General features: G+C 40.4%; 4 protein-coding genes and 1 long non-coding RNA gene across 6 annotated transcripts; 2 read left to right on the top strand and 3 right to left on the bottom strand.

Annotated features, from left to right (window-relative positions):
- Positions 1-868: 868 nt before the first annotated feature.
- Positions 869-2,195, bottom strand: LOC115754270 (60S acidic ribosomal protein P1-like). Its single transcript, XM_030693240.2, has 4 exons — positions 2,094-2,195; positions 1,934-2,025; positions 1,623-1,832; positions 869-1,116 (listed from the first exon to the last, which is right to left on the bottom strand). The coding sequence occupies exons 2-4, from the start codon at positions 2,000-2,002 to the stop codon at positions 1,063-1,065; spliced, it is 333 nt and encodes a 110-aa protein (XP_030549100.1). The 5' UTR covers positions 2,003-2,025; positions 2,094-2,195; the 3' UTR covers positions 869-1,062.
- A 9,139-nt stretch (positions 2,196-11,334) lies between these two features.
- LOC115754264 (polyadenylate-binding protein-interacting protein 12-like) lies at positions 11,335-17,564 on the top strand. 2 transcript variants are annotated; one of them, XM_030693231.2, is made up of 11 exons: positions 11,335-11,655; positions 11,741-12,318; positions 12,653-12,763; positions 12,883-12,927; positions 13,012-13,084; positions 13,167-13,279; positions 13,428-13,487; positions 13,569-13,616; positions 13,713-13,781; positions 17,012-17,073; positions 17,178-17,564. In XM_030693231.2, the coding sequence occupies exons 2-11, from the start codon at positions 11,821-11,823 to the stop codon at positions 17,236-17,238; spliced, it is 1,140 nt and encodes a 379-aa protein (XP_030549091.1). In that variant the 5' UTR covers positions 11,335-11,655; positions 11,741-11,820; the 3' UTR covers positions 17,239-17,564. The 2 variants fall into 2 exon arrangements, with proteins under 2 accessions (XP_030549091.1, XP_030549092.1); XM_030693232.2 differs by having other exon boundaries at positions 11,336-11,655; positions 11,732-12,318.
- Positions 17,565-18,674: 1,110 nt separating this feature from the next.
- On the bottom strand, positions 18,675-19,360 carry LOC125315933. Its single transcript, XR_007199244.1, has 3 exons — positions 19,117-19,360; positions 18,887-19,020; positions 18,675-18,753 (listed from the first exon to the last, which is right to left on the bottom strand). It is a non-coding gene; the product is annotated as an uncharacterized LOC125315933 (long non-coding RNA).
- A 95-nt stretch (positions 19,361-19,455) lies between these two features.
- Positions 19,456-19,950, top strand: LOC115754269. The gene has a single exon (XM_030693239.2). The coding sequence runs from the start codon at positions 19,456-19,458 to the stop codon at positions 19,948-19,950; it is 495 nt and encodes a 164-aa protein (XP_030549099.1).
- Positions 19,951-21,058: 1,108 nt separating this feature from the next.
- On the bottom strand, positions 21,059-22,684 carry LOC115754268 (small heat shock protein, chloroplastic). The gene is made up of 2 exons (XM_030693238.2): positions 22,298-22,684; positions 21,059-21,651 (listed from the first exon to the last, which is right to left on the bottom strand). The coding sequence occupies exons 1-2, from the start codon at positions 22,566-22,568 to the stop codon at positions 21,221-21,223; spliced, it is 702 nt and encodes a 233-aa protein (XP_030549098.1). The 5' UTR covers positions 22,569-22,684; the 3' UTR covers positions 21,059-21,220.
- Between the last annotated feature and the right edge of the window lie 683 nt (positions 22,685-23,367).

Raw genomic sequence — 23,367 nt, 5'->3', positions numbered from 1 at the left:
CATATATATGATCAAGGTAAGGAAACGAGAAATTCTTACATACGCTTGACACTTTGTAAACCAACATCTATCATCAACAATTTTCGAGGTCAATTGCACTACTGCAGTTTCTCTTAGACTTGGGAATCTATTTTCATTCATCTTCCTGCTCTTTCATAGAAAATTCACTCTCTAGACCCGACAAAAATCAATTTCAACTTCCCCATTCGTGTTTCTACATCACTAGGAATTTCTCTCACTAACTAGGCTTGGAGGATCAAAAACTGGTTCTTACTTCCTACTCCTGAAAATTGATCAGTGATTCTCTTTTAGCTGTTCCCAGTTTCTGTGGTTACATAGAATCAATCAGTATGATCAAAATCCAAATTGAAGGTGAATTGGCATACAAGTGCAAAGCCTCCTTACTGCCACAATACATCAACACACATATTAACGGACAAGAAACATAAAACACACTTTACAAAGGTTGTTGACGACAACGGCTCGCAATTTTTTAAGGACTTCTAGTAAGTTTATTGCTGGTGTAACAAATAATTCACACTTTTTTCTGTTGCAACTTTCAGAATTCTTATACCTACAGTTTCTCTTACAGAATTTGCTAAATCCACACACACTTATACCTACAGTTTCTCTTACAGAATCTGCTAAATCCACAGACACTTATACCTACAGTTTCACATTAATCTGAGCATACATTTGAAAAACTAGGTTGTGGATTAATTCCAAGGTTGTACCAAAGGAAAAACTACACGCAAGTTACACATCAATGCTGCTTAGGACTAAATCACATCACAAAGATGCAGTTTAATTCTCCATATTAGATATACAATCATAGCTGGATTTATGGCATCTAAGGAGTAAAACTTTCTTGACATGAAATCCATCCATTCTCATAACTAAGTAAACCCAGCAGTCATACAAAGTAGAGAAAACAATTCCCGATTGGACGAACCAAACATTAAGTTCAAGACTAATTGTCAAAAGTACACCGCTTGACAAACTTTGTAAAACTAAACAAAATTTAGAAGTAATAGAACACTCAAATAGAATTTCTAATAGCCCCTAATCAAACAAGCTGAATCCCATGTCATCGTCACTCTCTTCCTTTGGTTCCTCCTGGACACAGAACAAGAATGCAACAATGAGATACAGACAAGCTTACCAGCATAATAACAAATGATGAAGAATCTCACGTACACACTCCACAATTAATGCTACATAATATCATAATCTCCGATTCCAATTTCTTGTAAATTACACATGATAAGAAATCAACTAATTATGCACTCCATGCATATAGAAAAGAGACACGGACCCATAACTATGCTCCTACATGAGGCATAAAAACTATACTTTACCCCCACCTACGGCTAGCTCTAATTGTTTTAGAACACAGCAACATCAACAAGCTAAGCCAAGGTCCACCATTCATGGAAATTGGCTTGATTCCAGCTATAACTATTTTAAACTTAGAACGGAAACATGGACAAAAAGCAGCTAAAATTACAAGCGTAGTTTTGTCGTCTTCGAGAATCAAAACAGTCAAATTCATCAACAAATGAGGCCATAGATTATTGATTACTACCTACTGCGATAAAAGAACCAACAAAGAAGGAATTTACCTTCTTCTCCTCGGCGGCCGGAGCGGCGGCGGCAGGAGCGGCGCCGCCAGACGGCGCAGCGACGGCCATCGGAGCGGCCCCACCGCCGGATCCGACGTTCATGACCAGATCTTCGATATTCCTCTTCTCGGCCAACTTGGCGAACAAGCCAGGCCAGTAGGACTCGACACTGACGTTCGCTGCCTTGACCAAAGAAGCAATCTTCTCCGCCTGTTCCAAGTCATCACGCAGCCAATCAAAACCCAAGCAAGCAAAGACACACGAGTTCACTATCCACAGAGAGAGACAGAGAGAGAGAGAGAGAGAGTTACGGTGACTGGGATGCCGTCATCGTGGAGGATCAAGACGGCGTAGGTGCAAGCGAGCTCTCCGGCAGACATTGCTTGTGGCGGAGAGACAGATTCTGCAAATTCAACAGCAATCAGAAAATGGGATCGTCACTAGAGGAGAGAGAGAGCGAGAGAGAGGAACCTCGAGGGACGACGGACGGATTCTCTTCAGGGCTGTGTGCTCGATTGACGCTGAAAGGGAGAATGCGGGTTTCGTGAAGACATTATATATGGGGTGCGATCTAGGGTTCTAGGGTTTCTGGCTCTCTTCATCACGCGACAGGCACGTGACGATCTCGGGCTACCCAAATGGGCCTCAATCTCTGATTAGTTTCGAGCCCTTTTACATTGGTCATGGGCTTGGAGTGAAGAAGAATCGGCCCGGACATATCCACTTGAGATTAAAAGGGAAAAGAGATTTTATTTTTTTTTGCCTATTGACATTTTCTTTTGGCGGGGTTTCTATTAACCCTTTTTTTTTTGGGTCGAAGATTCCTATTAACATTTGAAGCAGCGGTTTTTTGATAATAAAAAAAAAAGTAGCAGTTTAGGCAACCGTCCTGAGGACCGTTCACGTGTTAGGAATCGAGGTTTTCTTGATCGATTGCATTGCCAAGAAAAACCACAAGACTTGAATTATTTTGAACCATGTTCTAAAATTCTTGCCTTTATTGTTGATAATTATTAGATGGGGAGATGCATCCTAAGCCATTCGATCTAGACCTAATCAACGGTTGTAATGAGAGATCTACTATTACAAATAGGAGAACTCTCCTCCTCATTTGTATGATCCAACACTTGAACATCCTAGTTTGACACATAGCAACGGAACTCTGCCGTAAGGCTTCAGTGATAACGGACGAGGCCTTGATGAGTTTGCACTTGGTGAACACCGGACTAATTTGGGCTCGGCGAAGGAGGACGAGGCCTTGATGAGTTTGCACTTGTCATGTCATGCAGCCAAGGAAACCAGGTGAACACCAAACTAATTTGGGCGTGACGAAGGAGGACAAAGTCAAGTACGCGTAGTCATTAGTGAACATCGGACTAATTTGGGCATGACGAAGGAGGACAAATTCAAGTACGTGAAGTCCATCGCAGGTCGGCTTGCGATGGAACTCGATTGCGTCTTTTAAATAAACAAGAGATCCCTCCCCCCCCCCCCCAAAAAAAAAAGATCCAAAGTCGCAAGCCTAATTAGACAATCTATACATAAGTAAAACATAGTAATATCAATAATTCCAACTTGAGTTTCTAATCTCAATGCTACTTGTTAATGTCGAAGAGTGAGTGTAGTAGCACCCGTCAAGATCTTCGGTACATCAATTGGACGTGGATGACAAAAGTGCCTTATAATGTAATCTGATTTCTTCAATTGACAATTCATCCAACTCAATATATATAGAGTCTCTCCTTAAAGTGGCAGGACCTAAGAAACAGTTACTTCCATGCATAGATTATCTAATTAGGGTCCGTAAATCGGATTAAGATATATATATATATATATATATATATATATATAATTGTGTTATTGCGGTATTAACGGTTATCACGTCCGAATCCCCACGCCCGAACATTAGAATGTCTGCACTGGCAGCTATTTTTTCCCATCCTTTCAATAGAGCGTGGTTCTAAAATGACAATTAAAAAGACAATTGAGGTTCAGAAGGAGAAAAATGTGGAATAGCTGAAACAGATTGGCTGCTGAGGATGGAGATATGGGAAAGTACCTGCCTAAGCTTCACATCTTTGAGATCATGGGGGACATTAACATGTGTATTATTAGCCTGCGCTCCAGCGAGAAAAAAATGAAATGGTCACAAGATGCACAAATCCCAAAGATGAGCAGAAAAGATAACTCCAATACCTGTTATAGTGTATAAACGAACTAACAAACCTTTAAAAGACAATGAAGATAAAAGCAAGAAATTCACGGCTTTTAAGACTATTGGCGAAAACATAAGTGATACCGTAAAGGTCCAATAATCAGGGGACAATAAAGACATATCCACTGGCTAAGCAGAGAGCCAAAGCTCTCGACGGGGGCCTCCAGCGCTTTTTCGATAATCCGGTGAGCTGCCTGGATGCGTTCCTTATTTTAACGTGCCGATGCTCATATGCCATACCCCTCAATTGTCGGATGAATCTCTTTATTCCCCATCTGACAGGGAATACTTCCGAATTATACGTCCTAGAGTTCAGACGAAACAATTTATTGTCTTGCTTAGGACACGGAATATTTCTAAAGCGTCTCCATCTAAGAGAAGCTCATGCATCTCGAGTTTCGATTTGGGGGTCAAACTCCGACAGCCCCATAAAAGGCAACTTCAACAAAAAGCGGCCCACTTCACAAACCACCAAGGCAAATCTAAGGTGGAGCTTCAGTGTTTCCATTTTATTATAATTCAAATATTTCGTGAAAATATGACTCCGCTTAATCTTTCAAATGCCCGTTTCTTGCACGCACGCAACACGTGAGCGAAGTTGCTAGCGAGAGGGAACGACGACATGACGATTTCTTAGGTCAAGAACAAAACAGTTCTCAGTAGAAAATTCTAGGGGTGAGCGGTTCCAGGTTCCTTACGGGTTCCACCTGGAACCCGGAACCTACCCGTCCAAACAGGTTCCTCATTTTTTGGAACCCGGAACCTACCCGTCACATCTTGGAACCTGGAACCTACCCAGTCACGGGTTCTAGGGTCGGTTCCAGGGTACTCGAGAACCTATTAATTTCTTTTATTTTTTTTTATTTTTTCATTTTTAGTTAAGCAAAATGAAAGCGAACACTACAACATCTAAGAGAAAGTAGATGTGAGTGATTTTAAGCTATGTACGGATTACATTTAGAACCCGAAACCAATCCATTGCAACACATTTATCATTTTTTGGAACCCGAAACATAAAAAATTGTTTGACTCCAAATTATACACTCATCATCGAATGCCATATAACGTTGTATGATTGTGCAAAAATATATACCAAGAAAAATATAAAAATTTATTTCGAAATCCAGGGTCCAGGTTCCGGGTTCTAGGTAGTGGAACCCGGAACCTACCCGTCTAAACAGGTTCCTCAATTTTTGGAACTTGGAACCTACCCCGCATACCTTGGAACCTGGAACCATAGTGAATCCTACGGGTTCGGGTGCCAGGTTCTCGGTTCTACCCTGGAACCATGCTCACCCCTAGAAAATTCTTGCCATTGTATGGAACCACCATCTATTAAGCCAAAATACTCTACCAAAATACACCCAAAAAAAAAAAAAGGTTATGTAAAGAAGAAACAAAAATGACTACAATTCCGAGCGCTACAGGGGCCGTGGGTCCCCAAAGGGGGCCCCGCGGATCCTCGGTTATAAAAAATAAAAAAAAAAGACTACAAGAGATGAACATTAGATGGACAATCCTGCATTTTAGTGGCCAAAGCTCAAGAAAGCCCAAAGGAGATAACCGAACTGAACAAAATCCCTCTCCTTAACTCTTCCATTGTTAAAAGCTGATAATCTAAGTTGCCAAAGGATCCCCATTTAAAGCTTCAGAGGTGCGGAATGGACCGCCTAATGTTCACTGCTACTGTAAACTAGAACCTAAAAAATAGGCATCGGGTTCCACAAAACGGCGTGACATAAACAATTACACTCCAAAGAGGCAAGGACATGCTAGGAATCTATTGGATGCATGTGTAGGTTATGTTAAAGAAGTCCCACATCGGATAATTGATGTGGTGTTGAGCAGTTAATATATCCCGATTGGCCGTTAATATATTCTAGTTGGCTCGTAACTCATTAGCTTAAGCTTTTGAATGAATATGAGTCCAACTAGATATATTAACGGGCTTGAACTTAGGCTCTCTGTCAGCAATTTCCCCATGCCAAGATATCAGACTTATGAAAGGATTTCTCTTAATGTTGAATGCATTCCTCATTAATGTAGTGGAGCCCTTTATAGGGCCTCACAGTACACAAAGCTGATGATCAGCCGTCTAAGTAGGATTTTTCCCAGGATTGACACCTCCTTGGTTGCTGAATTTCGCTTCCAAAACAGCTATTTAAAGCAGCATTATCCTATCACAAGGAAGGAAATTCCATAAGCAGAAGTTAATCAAACATGACTGCAGGGCTTGAATGGAGTCGCTTTTGCCAGGATAAAAAACGGTATCAAGGCAATAATGAAGCCACCTTCACCAATCTGCGTAGTTTTCTTTTGGGCACTAGGAAGCAATAGCCTTGTTAAATTCAACCTGCAATCGATTACGTCTTTTAAATAGACAAAATAATAATAATAAAGAAGCAAGATGCCAAGTCGCGAGACTAATTAGACAATCTATGCATTGGAAGCTACTGCATCTAAGTAAAAACATAGCAATCTCAAATAATTCCAACTCGAGTTTCAGATCTCGATCTATGCATGGAAGCAACTCGATTCTCACGGCAACAGTCGTATCAATTTGAAGTAACAAATCTCCTACTTTCCACATGAATGACTTAGCTTTGCCCAGACCGAAAATGTGAACTTGTATGAGCGCGGGAGACTGATCCAACGCAAAAGTCTAATTCCAGTGGGATAAGGAAAGAAAAAAAAATCCACACCAAGAATTCAATTGTGGACCGGCCTTTGAACTTGTCCTCTTGCCATTCGGAATGGAATGTTGACCGGTTCGTGGTCGACGGTCGAGCGCAGATTATGTCAAATGGAAAAAAAAAAAGAATATAAAAATTCTCTAAAAATGTTATAAAAAAAAATCAACCATTTACAGTCAAAACCTACTCCATTGTCCGAGTCGATTGAAAAGCAAAAACTCGTTCTTTTTTTTTTCAATTTCCGCCCCCTAGTCACAGTTGAAATCCGAAGCACGTTGTCCCATTCTTTGGAAAGACATAATGTGTACAATTCTATTAAGGGAGAAAATACTAAAAAAGTCATAAATTTATTACATTGGTACTAATTCAGTTCTAAATATTTCAATTAGACCAATTTAGTCCTAAACATTTTACATTGGTATTCCGTCTATTCGATCAATTTTGGCCGGAAGTCGATGATATGGACACCGACCGTCTTATGTGATATGGCCGGCGCTAACATGAATACGTTTTAATGATTTTTAAAAAAAATTATTATTAATTAATTTTATTTTATTTTATTTTTACTGTGACTTTGGCTGGTGAGGGACACCCCACCCGCAATCGACGAGGCCGGGAAGCCCCTCATCGAGATCCGGCGATGGCCAGCCAACGGGCGACGACCCTCGCAGGCAAAAGTCAAAGTGATACGGATCCTCGCCTTAAAGCTAACGTTCGTGGTCGGCGTAATGTTTATTTATTTTTTGCTCATTGACTTAGAAATTGATATGGTTTGAATTTAAGTTAGCTAAACAAAGGTTGACATTGATGTGAGCTTTTCCTTTAGGTACCGGAAGTTAACTGCCGAACCCTTTAATGTGGTCTAGACCACAATTTTTGGGTGCTACCTCTAGGCAAAATGCCATCCCTACCCTATAGTTTCCCAACTCCTGTACCTTCCATTTTGTTATTTTCCTCTTTCTATGCATCTACTATGTGTTTGGTCGTCTAAAAAACCAAAGTCCTAACGGGGTTACCGAAGATTACCCATAATCTTTCATGAAAACATCACAAGACATTATTACATAATTTACCTGGTCCGAAGAAGAAATCATCTTTCTTAAACTTTTAGCATAATGTTTTCTCGAAGTTTCCCACCGGTATCTTAATACGAGGACGTGGTTGATCACACCGCATATTTATGCCCCATTCGTTTCACGAAAAATGAACGATTTGAGAAATATTTTTTTTCCCTCCGAGAAATAATCTCTCATGCCGCTTGAAATGATTAGTCGAATCGAAAAACGATTTATATCAAGACGTTTTCGTGAATGGCGAAAATATTCTTCTTTCGTTCAATTTTATACACGATACGAGTATTGCATTAATTTTTTTTAATTATTTATTTTTCATGAAATAAATGAAACGCGTGACCTTCGATTCGAAGTTAGCCCGGTAAGACTGATCAATCGTGGTTGATTTTTCTCTCAAGAGAATATGCTGTCGTTGATACTGTGTTGCTCCCTGAATTTTTTTTTTTTTTTGGGTCGAATTCCCTCACGTTTTTCACATTGAAGTTTGCCTGTCTTTCGGGCCCCCCAACCCACAACTCCCCCAAAAAATACAATAAAGACAAATAAAATAAAGGTTTGCCTGTCCGGTTCGTGGGCCCACAGAAGATTTTTTTTTTTTTTGCACTCATTGTTGTTTTTGGGTGGGTGGGTGGAGAGATTTCCTTGTTGGATGGACCTACCAATTTTTATTAATCCGGAATTAAGTAAGATTAGAAGTAACGCCCCTCGACGATAATTTGTCCATCCTTTCTTCAAACCCTAAAAAAAAAAAAAACATAGAGATAATGACATGAATAGTTCCCGAACTTTGACCCAATATACAATGTGATTTCTAAAGTTTTAATCTGACCAATAGAGTCCTTGAACTTTAGCCTAAAGTGTAATATGATCTATGAATTTTTAATTTGACCAATACGATCCATGAACTTTTAGAACTTGTTCGATTTAGTCCTTAAATTATAAGGAGATGTTGAATGCGGGTCTTCCATTAATTCAAATTTAGGGACGACGTCGAAAATATTTTTTTTATAGTTCGGGAACCGAACTGAACATGTTCCAAAAGTTTGTCGGGGACCACATTGAATAAATTGAAAGTTTAAGAGATCACATTATATATTGAACTAAAGTTCAATGACCACGTTATATATTGGGTCAAAGTTTAGAAACTATTTGTGTCATCTTCTCAAAAAAAAAAAAAATTGTAAGAAAACATTGAAAACAAGTTTATATCCCAAAGAACGACATAGCTTTATCTCTATGATTTTTCCCGATAAGAATCTCGAAAAAATTAATTTCAAAATTTAGAACGGACATGAATCACGACGATCTTCCGATCCTAGACCTCGAAATCGCGGTTGATAACGATGGTTAGGGCGACTTTATTAACTCCACTCTCTCTCCCTCTCCCCTCCCGCCGCATCCTCTCCATTCTTTTTTCTTCACGCTTTGTATATAAAATAATATATTTTAGAGCATCTAGTCCCACTTTTCTTTCTTTCAATTTTTTTTATACATTGGCCAATTTTTTTTCTCTTTTTGTTATCATCCATTAAAATGAAAAAAAGAAGAAGTCATTGTCATCCAAGAACTACACTTTATCTATCTATTACATCACTTGTGGAAAGAGAGGTGGATTCATACTAATTTAGGAGCTCTAGCCTTAAACGTCTTCGTCACCGTGTATTATTTTACGACGGATGAACATGCACGTTTCGTAATATTTCGAGAAAATTTCAAATAAGGTTTCGAAGTGCGTTCGTTTATCATATAAGAGTCCGAAACGAAGTTTATTTCAAAGAACAGATTGAAGTTTCCTCATTATTTAAAAGAAGTGCTCGACCAAGGACATTTTCTTTATTTATTTATTTTTTGAAAATTTTCCTTTTTTTTATTCCATCTCGGCGGTCGGCCAGTGGCTAACAAAAAATATTTCTAGTCCATGAAAAATTAATGCATAAAATTAGGAAAGTGTATTCCTAAATCTAAAGAGGTGAAAATACTTTTCGAAATTGCTCATCTTGAATTTCTTAATATTTATTTTGATTACTTTTTTGTTTTTTGATCTTGCTCCGCTAGTTGCTGGCCTCGATGACGGCCGACCACGGGGAAGCAAGAACGGGAAAAAAAAGGTAAAAGAAAAAATAAAAATGAATTTAAAATTTCGAATTTCCTTCTGACTCGAGATAAAAGTCACCAGATTAACACCATTTTTCAGATAAGATCCAACACAAGAAAACGTTTTCGGTCAAGTGGAACCAAACAAAGGAAACTCACCATTTTTCTGAAAAATGATTTTCCGAAAAGTATTTTTCTTGAGGATGAAGTTTTCCCCAAGCAAACGTACTCTTAAATACACGATAACCACATTCGTATAAAAGGTGGTAAAAACTAAAAAGGTTTAATACCATAAAAACCTCAAATTGATATATCCGTGATAAATTTACCTCAAATTATTTTTTTGATTATACAAATTTTCAAACCGATATACCGGTGATAAATTTATCCAAAAATATTTTTTGACCATAAAAAATCTCAAACTAGAACAACGATTACCCCCAAACTATTTTTTTACTAGCAAAATTTATAAACTTGTACATCCGTGATAAATTTACCTCTAACTAAATTTTTTGACCACCAAAAATTTCAAATTGGAAGTCTCGCACACATGTGACAAATTGACCTTTTGTTTATTTCCACAAAATCTTGTTAACACCACGAAAACCTCAAACCGATGCATTGACAAATGGAGGGTAAAAATCCCAAAGCGATTTACTCGCCAACTTTTACGCGTCATCCAACTCAACAATTCGATAGTAAAATTTAATGAAAAACTAAGGTAAAGCAAATTTATCATAAATGTACCAGTTTGAAATAAATTTGTCACAAATGTATCATCTCGGGTTTTTTGGTGGTTAAAAAAATAATTTGAGGTTAATTTATCATAGGTGTTCCGATTTCGATTTTTTGGTCAAAAAATAGTTTGTGATGAATTCACGATAGATGTATCGGTTTAGAGATTTTTCGTGCTATTAATCCAAATTAAAAGTAATAGCAAAATGACCCTTTTTTCCCGCCAAAAAAAAAAAGTAGATGAAAAATATCCGCAGAGAATATTCCAGATCGAAGTCAACGTACTAAAATCGAGAGATTGCACGTGCGAAATCAGCGGATGCTACATAAGGGGGGATCGGAGTTTTTCTAGCCAAAACGTCGCTACAAAATAAGGAATTCTACTTAATTCCTCGTGTGGATTTTCCTTCTTAATATTCATTGCCCTTGTTATGAATACGCAGCAATTACAAAAGCTATCCATCTCGGTCGGAGGCGTATTCAATCATGCAAAGCCCACATGTCTACCGGGTATTATTCACGACTGTATATGACTTCTTTTTTTTTTTTTTTGTACTTTTGACAAGACCTAAATTTAGCGAATTCGAATTTTTACGAGGTCCACCTTCGAGGAATTAACTACAATTTGACTGTTGAATGGTTGATGTGTGAGAAAAACCAATCGCGAAACTACTTGCAAACACTCCTCATTCGATCATCTTTTCAAATGAACCGGCCTACCTTCTTTACATGGCTCGGTGCGGACCGCTCTATTATGGAGTTGACTAATGAGAGATTATATCCCGATCCTATTCCTATAATAGATATAAGCTAAAGAGATTAAGATCTCGAAGCTTTTCTGTTCCCATATATATTTTATGCATGTCGTATAATGATCCAACGACTTTCGTTCGGCCTTTGTTCGATTTTTCAAAGGAGTCATTTTTAATTCTTGACTGGGCATCGCCCCTCTGAGTGTGGAGAAGGTCCAAAAGGGCAGTGCAGCTGAAACGGACCATCCAAAGAGCCGAACTCTTTTCTCCCTTCTCTCTCTCTCTTTCCGTGAAAAAAAAAATCACCCTCTTCGTAGTTTCAGCTCTCGTCTCGAAACGCGCGATCATCATTGAAACGAAATGGAGACACCTGCAAAGGCAAGGCAAGAGCTGTGAGCGGTTCGCCAGCAGTGTTCTTGACGTGCGTTTATGTTTTGCGTTTGGTCGGTGGAAATAATTGAGACGGGGCAGGTAAGTGATTAGCGGGAGTGGTTTTTTTTTTTTTTGGTCCATCTGGGTGTGCTCAGATTTTCTCTCTCGGCATTAGTTTTGATAGTGAAGAGAGGAAAAGGAGTTTTCCCGAGAAGTTTGCGGAGAATCTTGATAGAATAAAAAAAAGATCTCTCTTTTTTGATCATGGCGGTACCTGAGAATGCTGGAGTGAAGATCGAATCGTCGACGGAAAATCCGGACGCGAGTGCTAAGCCGTCGGACTCGAAAGATTTTGACAAACCAAAACCCAGAAATGATGTCAGTGTTAGAACCTGTGATGGTGTTCATGCGCCTAAAGTATTGACCAATGATCGAGTCAGCGCGAGGAATGTTTCCGGCGATGGCGAGAGTCTGGTGGGTCAGATGAGAAATGGGTCGGACGCTGAAGTCAAGAACCAGCAGTTGGCTATCAAGGGTGGTGGATTTGCAAAGGGGACTAATTTTGGATCGACTGATGTGGATAGTGATGTTCAGAAGCTGGTTGATATTCTGTCAAAGTTGAATCCTATGGCCGAGGAGTTTGTGCCTCCTTCGCTTGTTTATAACCATGGACATATTATGGGAGATGGAGGATTTCCTTTTGCTTACAATTTGGCAGTTCCCGATAACATGGCTAATGCTAAGGGCTATTCGCCTAAAAGGGTATGCATTATGGTGATTTATGGTTTATGTCAGCACATTTTTTCTCCAATTATTCGTTTGAGAAATGCTTTTGGTTGCTGAGTTAATACCAAGGATCTAGAAATGACAGACAGTACAAACCTGCAGACATGCTTTTCTTGTAATTTGGTTAGTCCAAAGTTGGATAACCTCAATTCTCCAAGAAGCTCTTCATTTTATTCCAGTAGCACTTTGAATGAATGCAGCTGAATATCACTCATTTCCCTGCTGTGTTCCTTACTGTTGACAATTTCTGGTAAATTTAGCTTTCCTGTCTTCTGTTGCTTATCATTGCATTATGGTGCTCCTTTTGCAGAGCAGGAATTTCTGTAGCAATGGTAGGCAAAGGATGAACAATAGAACTAGCATGGCGCAGCGTGAAGATGTGATTAGGAGGACTGTGTATGTCTCCGACATAGATCAACAGGTAATTAGTCCATTGGTCGTCTTCTGGTTTGTATCCTTTTTGCAGTCAATGCTTATTGGTGTTTGGGTAGTTTACCTTTGTTTGACAATTGCCAGTTGATAATTATCTATCACCTTCAGGTTACTGAAGAACAACTTGCTGCGCTCTTTAATAGTTGTGGACAGGTAAGACTTTTCTGTTTTATTATTTAAATTTGGCTCATATGTGGTGGATTACGCTTAACAAGCTTCTTTCCCTTCTTTTGGAAGGTTGTTGACTGCCGTGTATGTGGTGATCCTAATTCCTGTCTTCGTTTTGCCTTTATAGAGTTTACTGATGAAGGTAAACATCACGATGCATGCTTTTTGTCTGTTGATGAACTCATTTTTTAACCGCTTACTTCGAGTCAAATCAACTCTTGCAGAAGGCGCAATGGCTGCCTTGAGTCTGGCTGGAATGATGCTTGGTTTCTATCCAGTCAGGGTGATGCCTTCAAAAACTGCAATTGCGCCTGTTAACCCAACATTTTTGCCGAGGGTGGGAATTCTATCCTTCTTCTTTTCCTCCAAAAATGATGCTTGTTCTTTACTAGTCTTAGAATAGGCAAGAGGAAGGATATTTTTTCTTGGCATTGTTAATCGAAGTTGCTGTTACTGAGCTGTTAACCTTTCTTCTTGTTTCTCAGTCTAATGATGAACGTGAGATGTGCTCAAGAACTGTTTACTGCACAAATATTGACAAGAAGGTAGTCAAGGATTTCCACATAATTGGCTACTCCTATGGAGATTTTCACACTGGTTTCTTATCTATTGTACACGTTTTTCAGGTTTCTCATGGAGAGGTCAAGCTCTTCTTTGAATTATTGTGTGGAGAGGTATGATCACTGACTGGGCAAATTTCATTGCCAAGAACCGTTTGAAGTATTTGGCTCAAATAGCCAAATATTATGTGATATGTTTTCCTTTTGTAGGTTCGGCGCCTGAGGCTTCTTGGAGATTACCACCATTCTACCCGCATTGCTTTTGTTGAGTTTGCGATGGTATTGCTCTTTAGTCTCTCTTTCCAGTTCTGAGCTTATTTGCTACATTTTCAGCATCATACCAAACTGGTTCCTTCACAATATGTGAAAGGTGTTATTTGCCAACATTATCCGTGTGTATACCGTTTTTGTTATCTTGCAATATTGGACCTTGTCGGTTAATTGTCCTTATGAATTTCTCATAAGTTCCAAGAAAAAGAACCAGAATTCTCCAAAAAGAAATTTAAGAAGACGAAAACAAACAGATGAGGCTGGGCAGCCCGAGGGCCAAGACACAAATAGAACATGCAATATGTTGGATGCTTAAGCCACAGATGTCTTTACTCTGGGACCTTAACTGCACATCTCATTCACCCTGTGGGTCATTTTCCTGTCCCCTCTTATATCATGTAGTTTGTACTGTTCTCTTATTTAATTCTTTACCAAGGCCCAAAGGAAAAGAAATCAAAGGTTGGAGGTGTGCACGCAATGAAATAGCATGTTTCCTCAGTGGAAAGAAGGTTGAATATTTCCATCATCCGTGAAGGCTGATGAGGGAGACTATGCTTCTAGTGTTTCGTATTAACAGGAAAATAAGTAAATAGATATATGGCAAGGACTGCGGGTCCCCCGATTTACTTATTCCACACAGAATGTCCCATTTACTACCGCGCCCTCGCACGGGTACAATTTTCTGTGAAAGCCTAGTTTCCATCCCTAGCTCAGTAATTCTTAATACCTTTCTTGTCGATTCCACGATTTCAGTCATTTCAATTTGAGGAGGCCTTACTATAATGCGAGGCCTGTTGAAAGAGTGTAATCTATCAAGTGATTGGGTGGAAGTCTTTTTGCTAGCTACAGTTTGTGAGTTCTCCATCTGAAGCTAAAAATTTATCCAGATTCCGTGAGAATATGGCGAGCCAGACAATGGACTCTCTATTTCATCAGGAATAATCCTGGAATGGAATGGCTATTCTGTTTATCCTGATATGACATAAGGGAATTGCATCGTCTGATTTGACGTGCTGAGGTCTCTTATGGTGAGGTTTTTGGACTAAATTGGAGCAGTGTGTTGTAGCTTTGACATTGTCAGCCAAATCTATACGTCACTCTGCGATTGGCGGTGTGCCTTGAGGCTCTTGGTAGTTACAGCAGCATATGGTAAATTATGTATGCTTAGGAAGTTTCCGGTGAGAGCATATTAAAGAGCTGGTCCACTCTGCTCTTTGATAAATTTCCAGTGTTTTTCTCAGAAAAAGTTTTAAAAAATTGAAGTACTTCGGCTTTTTTTGGTCTAATGCAGCATTGATCTTTTTGTTTTTCTTTTGGGAGAGGTTCCTCTTAATCATGTTATTATTAGAACTATAACTTCTCTATCTCTGGACTTTTTCCTTTGTCTTGCCATATACTTTTAGCATAGATTTTATTAAAGAGTGCTCTGGGGGCACTTGTTACACATCCAACTGAAGAGAGTTTGTCATTTCCAAAACAATTTTTTTCTCATGTTATGCACAACCAGTACATTGATAATGTGCATCTTTCTGTATTAGGTATGGTGAATGAGTGGCATAAGAGTACTTGTTAAATACCCTTTTTAACCATAGATTATAAAAATTGCAATAGTTCTATAAGCTCTGTCAGTACTTTGTTGCGTCATGTTGCATTGTGCTGAAATTGTGGCTACGTAGGTGTTTGGCTTCAATGTGCTGTGACGGTTGATAAGATCTGCTTTGCGTAAAATTTTGGGCTAAAGTAATTTGTTGAAGGAGGTACATTTTTGTGTATAGGCTGCTCTTTAGCTGCTCCAACGTGCACCTGGTTCTATTTTTAAAAGTTTGCCAGATGCTTGATTAGAGCAGCTGCAGTTTGTTGAGAGTATAAATAGCTGTCACAAGGCAATATAACCAGATACGCACTCCATTGGTTGACCTGTTTTTACAAACTAAGGATGACAACTTAACAATGTATATCAACAAGGAACTGAGAGTTCCGCTGCTTGTTTTTTATTTCTGTTATGTTCAAATCTCTCAGTTCTGGTTTCCTTGAAGTTTGTGTACCCATAATGTTTGTCAAGACTCTGGATGTTTCTCTTTGTTAATAATCACCAAATAGGTTTTGTTGTTGTTGTTGTTGGGTGGGGCCAATTGTGCTAGAAGCGCTAGCTCTAAAGTGACTGGGTGATAGATAGTTCAGTAAATCTTACAATAGCAACTACCCTGAGAAAGGAACAGGATTGTCCTCAATTGGTGTTAGAAACTGGGAGATCATGTTTGACAATCCTTTCTGAGGGAGTACTCAGTGTAGATGCTGAATTCTCTGTGTAGTATGTTTCATGTTTCTATACATGAAAAATCTGTCTGTCATAATGGCAGGAATTGAGGCCCTATAGCATTCTTCAAATATCTCATTGAGTGTTGGTGTCCTTCTATGTAAAGGTAGAAGCGAACTTGTTTTGGGAACTCCTGGCTTAGGTCAGTGTTTGGACCCTCATAGCTAAAACAGCTAAGTTCCTTGTCGGTCCATATTGGGAAAGAGCCTGGCTGTTAGTGCATTAGTGACAGTGGACTACTTCTTAAGGATAAGAAAAGCCCAAGAGGCAGTAGGTGCTTGTCCAACTTCTTTCCTTCATGCATGCTTAGGCCTTCAGTGACTGTGATCTTATTGCGTCAACCATTGTATTTGTGAGTTTTTGCTGTTTTTTTAAAGCTGCTTCGTCCTATGTCTGGTGCCCATGATTGCAAATTAAATGGAGTTCCTATGTCAAGATGTGTGAAATATATCTTGAAGGGATCGTCACCTATGTGCTATGATTATTGATGAGTCAGGAGCCTGCTTTCCAAAAGTTATGCAGCTCATCGGTTGTTTACAAAGTCGCCTTCTTGCTTTCAAAATGTCTAAAATATCTAAAAACATCTATGTTTACTCCAAAATGCTTATGCTTCATACATGCCAGAAAGTCTAGCTCAACTGAGTTTTCTTTGCGAAAAATGGCTTTTCCACTTGGTGATGCAACTGTGAAGAAAAGCATTGGAGTCAATTTGTGATTGAATGAATCTGGATATTCCAAAGAGAGTCTACGCATAGCTCTTGTTGTGGAAAATTGAAATTCATCTCTATCTCTTGTTGGCACCCTTGAAATCTTAGGGATGTAAAATTATGGCATTTCATCATTCACTTCAGAGAGTTGTTGATGTTTGCAACATTAGAGCCGATCATAATCTGTAGACCCTCTTTTACTTTCTCAATTGCAGGCAGAAAGTGCAATTGCTGCTCTTAGCTGCAGTGGTGCGGTTCTTGGATCATATTCCATAAGGTCTCTACTCTCTCTCTCTCACACGCGCACACATGCGCACACAACATAGCCCTTGCTGAAATGCCATTGGATTCATGATATTCCATTGGGATTCATGTTTGCAGGGTGAGCCCATCAAAGACACCCGTTAGGCCACGTGTACCGCCTCGCTCTCCCATGCATTGAGTTTGCTCTGTGCCCATCATTTGGGCACTTGCTGCTTCACCAATATATATATGTACACTCGAACAGATTCAGAGTTATTACATAGCACAAGTGTAGTACATATATATACATACTCATGTGCCCTACGTATCCGATACATAGATTCCGTACCTTGCCACCGGCCTTAGAACTTTTATTTACCGAGCTCGTAGAGCTGAGAACGTACTTTCGAAGGTTATGTTGCTCTAGTGATCCAAGATTTCCCCTCTGAAACGCTGTCACTAGTCTAATTTTTCACAAGTTAAGATTTCTGGACAGAATGTCATTCTTTGGTATTGGCTTCTTGTTATTTATTGTCTCTGTTCAATGACTTTTTCTTGGTTCCTCCCGGAGAAGTATTACAACTTACCAATAGATCGAGTAGTGTTAACTATCCTGACTTGCTCATCCTTCACATGCGAAGGGAAGAAAATGCTTATGCTCAGGACGCGTTCGGTACCTCTTCTTTCCGGGTTATGCGGTATGAACATTGATCCATAGTAGCAGCTTCTCTAGCTGAATAGTTCTCTTCTTCTCTGTTGGCCGGTTCGACCTGCACTTTTGATTCTTGAAGGTGGATAAGTTTCATGCTTTCATTATTGGCGTCTGGAACGAAATGGAGGGTGCACATTTGTTAAAAGTGGTTCGACGTCTGCTCATGGTGGAGCACCACCATGAGCATCGACAACCTCCATTGTTGCATCACCATCCTACTCAAGAAGTTTAAAAAAAAAAAAAATATCTCCTTCATCAGTCCCTCGTGCTAAAATTTTGGCCTCTGACGTCATGCAGACGAACTTTGTGGACCCTTTCTTTCCTTACTATTCAAAGATCTGTCTCATTAACCCATTTTTAGAGATAATGACTGAAGCAGAGACCTCGTAGAGGAAATATTGTTCATAATTTATTCGTTGTCGAAGATCTACCAAATATAAACACGTATTATAGTAAGAATATTAGATGGGGTACGTAGAGAAACCTCCAGGAATGGATCGCCTGATCCTAGAACATCCTTAAGGTAAACCTAAACCAACTAGATCTGTTATATCTACTTCACCTCGGGGCAAACAAAGGCAACAGAAAGCCAAACGGCGAATAACACCAAATGTTTTAGGACATTGCAAATGTTGAGCTGTTGAACAATTTGATGGGGTGACGGATGACCAACTATGACCTTGTAATCTACATTATTATCTAGAGCAAAAGGGCCCTCCTAATTTTAAGGAACATCGGCCGGTGTTTTTCCCCTTTCCGGGATGCTCGTGCTGCCTGCGGCATATCTCATGTGGAGAGGTTTATCGATTGCTACCATTTTGGACGGGCTCGCCATTCTCGGTCTTTCTGATCTTGGTTGGTGTGAAGTAGTTATATCCAACTCACACATTGTGAAACGGGTTCAGGAACTCTAGAGACGCTTAGGTACTAGTCGCCTCTTCCCACCCTTTGGTTATAAGCACACCCACCTAAAACAAGCCCCTCAGCATGAAATTCTTGTTCCTGGGAAAGAATCAATATCTTCATCATATTTTTGATAATATTCAATGAAAATATTCTTAAATAAAGGGAAGTTGATTGTGATTATGATCAAGATATTCCACAAGAACGGAGCCTCTGGGATTCATGGGAGTACCAACAATCTTCTTGATGGCCTTCTTTTTATTTTTTTCTCTTTCCGTGAAGATATTTTCCTCCTCCATGCCCTAAAGTGATGATCTTTATGAGGTTAAAGCGCAACATGGCCCTTCACCAGTGATGCTGGGCCATCTGGGTACAGGCAAAAAGTGTGGGAGACAATAAGAAAGGACTCTAACATTGGGACACCAAAAGGGCTAACAAGAGCAGTGTCCCAATGCCCATCACCTTCCACTAACCGACCTGTCCCATTGCATGCGTATGGACTGTTAACATCTTCCTCTTCTAGACAAAAAATCTTTAGTTCATACTCATATTTAAATGCCTCTATGCCTCCTCCTTTCTATTTTTTAATGTAGCTTTCTCAACTCCATCTTGACAGCACTCACCACTAATATAATGCCCATATATTTTTCTCAGAAAGCATTTGGGCCGATGTTCCTCATTCGCTCTGGAATCTTGTCTTTTCACATGAGCCTCTGCCTTCATAGACAATGCTGAGAAACTGCTTAGTTTGAGAGATGCACTTGCTGTTTTTCATCTGTGTGTGTTCTTAAGGAACGGGAGATGGGTAACTTTGTTGCTCTCTGTAGAGGAAACTGTGCTTCTTGCCTCAGTATCTCCACAAGACAGCAGGGTAAAGTCTTGCAGATTGTGAAGCTTGATGGGAAGATAGCAGAGCTCACCACCCCGGTTCTAGTTAAAGACTTATCGACAAACTTGGGAGGCTCGGGGATCAGCCTATCAAAGGGAGATGGGAAGCGGCTTCCGCCGAATCACAAGCTGAAACTGGGGAAGGTTTACTATGTTCTTCCTGCTGCTGCTACAATTGGCCCAGAGAGAGTTCCATCTCCAGTTGGCCAGTCAGAACAGAGTGATGGTGTGAAGAAGAGGATAAAGATGGTCATCACAAAGCAACAGCTTCAACAGCTTTTGTCAAAGAGTGTTTCTGTTGAGGAGGTTTTGGCAGGAATCGAGAAAGGAGATCGCCACGACCGGGGTCTTGATTCTCCTAGAAACTGGAGGCCTCAGCTCGATTCTATCCCCGAAGGTAATGATTGATGCCGGCGCTTTATTTTGGTTTCCGTCATTGCTACTTGTAACGTAATTAGTACAGAACAGGCAGATAGTTGTTCATATGTATGAAATTTCTAAAGAGAACTAGAGTAATACTGTTCCCCTTTGTTTAAACCCGCCGCTTTTCCATGTCAAGCAGAAATGTATCTGTCATGAACTTCTCATGTCTAACGGAGTAACCCACGGTCTCCCACTATGTACGGTGTTCCTATCAGATAGTGACTTCATGATTTGGGGTCCATGTCAACGAGCTTAAAATGTTTTTCAGCTGCTAAAAAGGAGATGAATCGTGAGTTGCAAACACAAGGTTCCTGGATTGTCCTTCGTATATTGCTAAAAACCAAGTAGATGTAGTGGCTTTCTGGTAGCGATTCAACGGCAGAAGGCATCGGAGTCTCTATATAGACAATGCAAATTCGATTTGATATTATTCAATTGGACAAAGCTTTGTATTAGAGGCTTAATTCAAGAGTAGGGCTCGATAATACCTCAATCAGCCTTCTTAGCAGAAGCATAGCAGGGAGTACTTCTAAACCATATTCTTCATACATGTTTGAAGGTGATATAGGACACGGGCGGTGGGAGAAAAGGCTAAAAGTCGGGTTCTCCTGTATCTAGGAAAGCTCTATTTAACCAGTAATCATGCCACGAACCAGTTCATTCAAAGAAAACCAAGTCAAAAGTTGCAATCTAAAGGAAAGACTCGAACTTTGACCCAAAAAAAAAAAAAAGGGAAAGACTTGAACACAAACCAGAACAGACAACGCAGCTCTCCCTTGAACAAGGCAGGGATCTTAAGCTTAAAAGATTCCCTCATCTTGCTTGAAGAAGACATCCCACCTTTCATCAGCATACCTTAGCCAGATCCTATGCGGTCGCGGATTCATTTTGAGGAACGAGAGAAGTCTAATGTTCTGAACTTTTTTTATTTCGTTCACATCTTATCTTAGATATATCTATATCGAAGAATTTATCCATCTTCCATAAAGGAGCTGAATGAACAATTTCTCACGATGGTAATTCGGTAATGCTGTCAGTAATTCTGCAAGGAATAGGCATGAAAATGCCTCAGTTCCAACAAAATAAGAGGAGATGGCAGGAATACGAACACGGCAGCCTTTATTTCACACTAAAAGCTGTATTAGATACAAAACCGGTAGAGATCCTACATGCATCAGGCCTGAAGACAAAATAGCCTCCACTGAGAACACATAGCAAGCTACTTACTCAGGTATTTAGACCACTCAGTGGAACTTCACTGTACTTGCACATCGATGACCTTGCGCTCCACTTTCGTCTTCGGGATGGAGACGTAAAGAACCCCGTTCTTGAGCTCGGCCTTAATCTTGTCCTTCTCGCAGTTGTCGGGTAGCTGGAGGCGGGTGTCGTAGGAGCTGAAGCTCCGGCTTGACCACACATCCCTCTCACCTTCTTCCTTCTTCTGCTCCCCCCTGATGACCAGCATGTCGTCTTCTATGGACACCTTGACATCCTCCTTGGCAAGTCCGGGCACGTCGAACCGCATCCTGATCTCGTGCTCGTCATCATGGATGTCCCACGGGGCCCGCATTTCTCCGGCCGCCCTGTTCCTACCGCCAGGTAGTGTCATGGCATCCTCGAACAGCCGATCCATTGTGTCCAACATTTGACGCATCGTCCTCATCGGCGATAGCGGGTCCAATAAGCCTGCGATTGAAGCCGATAAGCCTTTTCTGTCTGTTTCTAATGATCATGACAAACTCTACAGAAAGGACCACATGAACTTTAATGAGGCATGGCTTTTGCATCATGCAGCCATCTAAGTAACTCTTTAATAGTTAGCATAATTCAGTCAATTAGTCCAGTAAAGTCCAATCCAAAATTTTCACCACAGAGAATCTTCAACCACTTTGGTTTTGATTTACAGATTGGTTAACCAAACCCATACTGCAAAATTCATCACATTCCCTAGACGATGCGCGATGCTGTGAGCAGTGTCAGATGGTTTAAGAGGGGAAAGACCTACACAAGAAAAATGCATGGCTGATTTTCTTTTGTTACTGTAAAGATAGAACAAGGTTGTCGAGGCGAATTGGGAAGAAACATTTTATTGGTGCCCTAAAAGAACTCTCTTTTATCATCGAATAAACCTAAAACCGATTGAAGATTGCAAAGGAAAACATCCCTTCAGCGCATTAAAAACTCTCCCAAACGAAGCCGTCATCAATGTTTCAGGAACGGAAGTTAACGAACATGAGCGTCCCACGCATTGAGCTTCCGAAATTAGCGCACGCATTTAACGGAGCGATAAATCCCACTGAGCTGATCGAACACAAAGGATCGAAGTGCTTACCGAAGGGGGAGACATCAACGGCCAAGCGTCGCGGCCTCCTCTCGACGGACGTCCCCTGTCCCTGATCGCTCTTACTCACCTGCACGTCCACCGCCGAGTCCTTCTTGTCGCCTTCCTGGGCTCTCACCACCGACAGCCCCGACGGCTTGCCGCCGCTCCAGCGCGTTCTCCGCGGGAACGCTACGGAGCACGGCGCCATCGCGGCCCGCACGGGACGAGGGGCCCTGCCGGTGACCAGGGTCGAGGGCGAAGATGCCAACGCCGAAGCCATTGTCGGATGAACAGCACAGCAAGCAATAGCAGAAGACGCGGAACTGGAGGTCCTTGGGTTCTGTGTTTTCGTCCAGAAGCTGAAGGGCACAGCGAGGTTTGCGGGGAATATATAGAGAGAAAAGAGAAGAGTGGAGAGGGATGGTGAAGTATTGAGAGGTTTCTGGAGCCATGGAGAAGGAGGATGAAGAAGCTGTCACCGGTCAAATCACCACGCACTGGGCGACAATGGCGATCGATCGCTCTTGCTCCTTCCGGAGAGGTCGATCCCCATCGAGTCAGTGACTCAGTGACGAATAGTTTCGTCGTATTTGCATGTTCATCCACTTCTTCTTTGTATTCTCAAACGAGTCACTCAAATTTTCAATGTTTTTGGATATGGCCCCGCATTTAGCTGCGTTCTCTTCAGATTGATCCTTCTCGTTTTATCCACTAGAGATCTCTACGATTATAAGCTTGTATGCGTTCGTTTCACAAAAAATTCAAAATTTAAAAATAATTAATTATATCACTTATAAAAGTTAGTCAAATTTTTACGAAACTTCTTTTCGTTCATGTATTTTTTGTAAGTAATACAAACGATCGTTTTTTTTTTTTTTGTGTGAAAATATCTCTCATATTGTATAGTTTTCGTGAAACAAACACACCCTTAAGTATAATGAAATCGTATATATTGACAACTTGCTAAGATGAGTGCATCTAAAAGATGTTTTACTATCGCTTCACCATTGTCTTAGAAAGGGCTAAGGCACGTGACAAAAAAACATTTTATCAATGCTCGTATGGTTCCTGGCCTTGGA

This window comes from Rhodamnia argentea, chromosome 7, assembly GCF_020921035.1.
Source record: "Rhodamnia argentea isolate NSW1041297 chromosome 7, ASM2092103v1, whole genome shotgun sequence".
NCBI classification, from domain to species: domain Eukaryota; kingdom Viridiplantae; phylum Streptophyta; class Magnoliopsida; order Myrtales; family Myrtaceae; genus Rhodamnia; species Rhodamnia argentea.
This window is presented reverse-complemented; position numbering and strand designations above follow the sequence as displayed.

Bases quoted from the DNA above. Each gene is read 5' to 3' on its own strand.
- LOC115754269 (XM_030693239.2), top strand. From the start codon at position 19,456: ATGGGTAACTTTGTTGCTCTCTGTAGAGGAAACTGTGCTTCTTGCCTC.
- LOC115754270 (XM_030693240.2), bottom strand. From the start codon at position 2,002: ATGTCTGCCGGAGAGCTCGCTTGCACCTACGCCGTCTTGATCCTCCAC. The intron at 1,833-1,933 runs GTAACTCTCTCT...GACTTGGAACAG, and splicing joins ATGACGGCATCCCAGTCACC to GCGGAGAAGATTGCTTCTTT. The intron at 1,117-1,622 runs GTAAATTCCTTC...TTCTGTGTCCAG, and splicing joins CGGCCGCCGAGGAGAAGAAG to GAGGAACCAAAGGAAGAGAG.
- LOC115754268 (XM_030693238.2), bottom strand. From the start codon at position 22,568: ATGGCTTCGGCGTTGGCATCTTCGCCCTCGACCCTGGTCACCGGCAGG. The intron at 21,652-22,297 runs GTAAGCACTTCG...CTTCAATCGCAG, and splicing joins CGTTGATGTCTCCCCCTTCG to GCTTATTGGACCCGCTATCG.
- LOC115754264 (XM_030693231.2), top strand. From the start codon at position 11,821: ATGGCGGTACCTGAGAATGCTGGAGTGAAGATCGAATCGTCGACGGAA. The intron at 12,764-12,882 runs GTAATTAGTCCA...TATCACCTTCAG, and splicing joins TCTCCGACATAGATCAACAG to GTTACTGAAGAACAACTTGC. The intron at 13,280-13,427 runs GTGGGAATTCTA...CTTGTTTCTCAG, and splicing joins ACCCAACATTTTTGCCGAGG to TCTAATGATGAACGTGAGAT.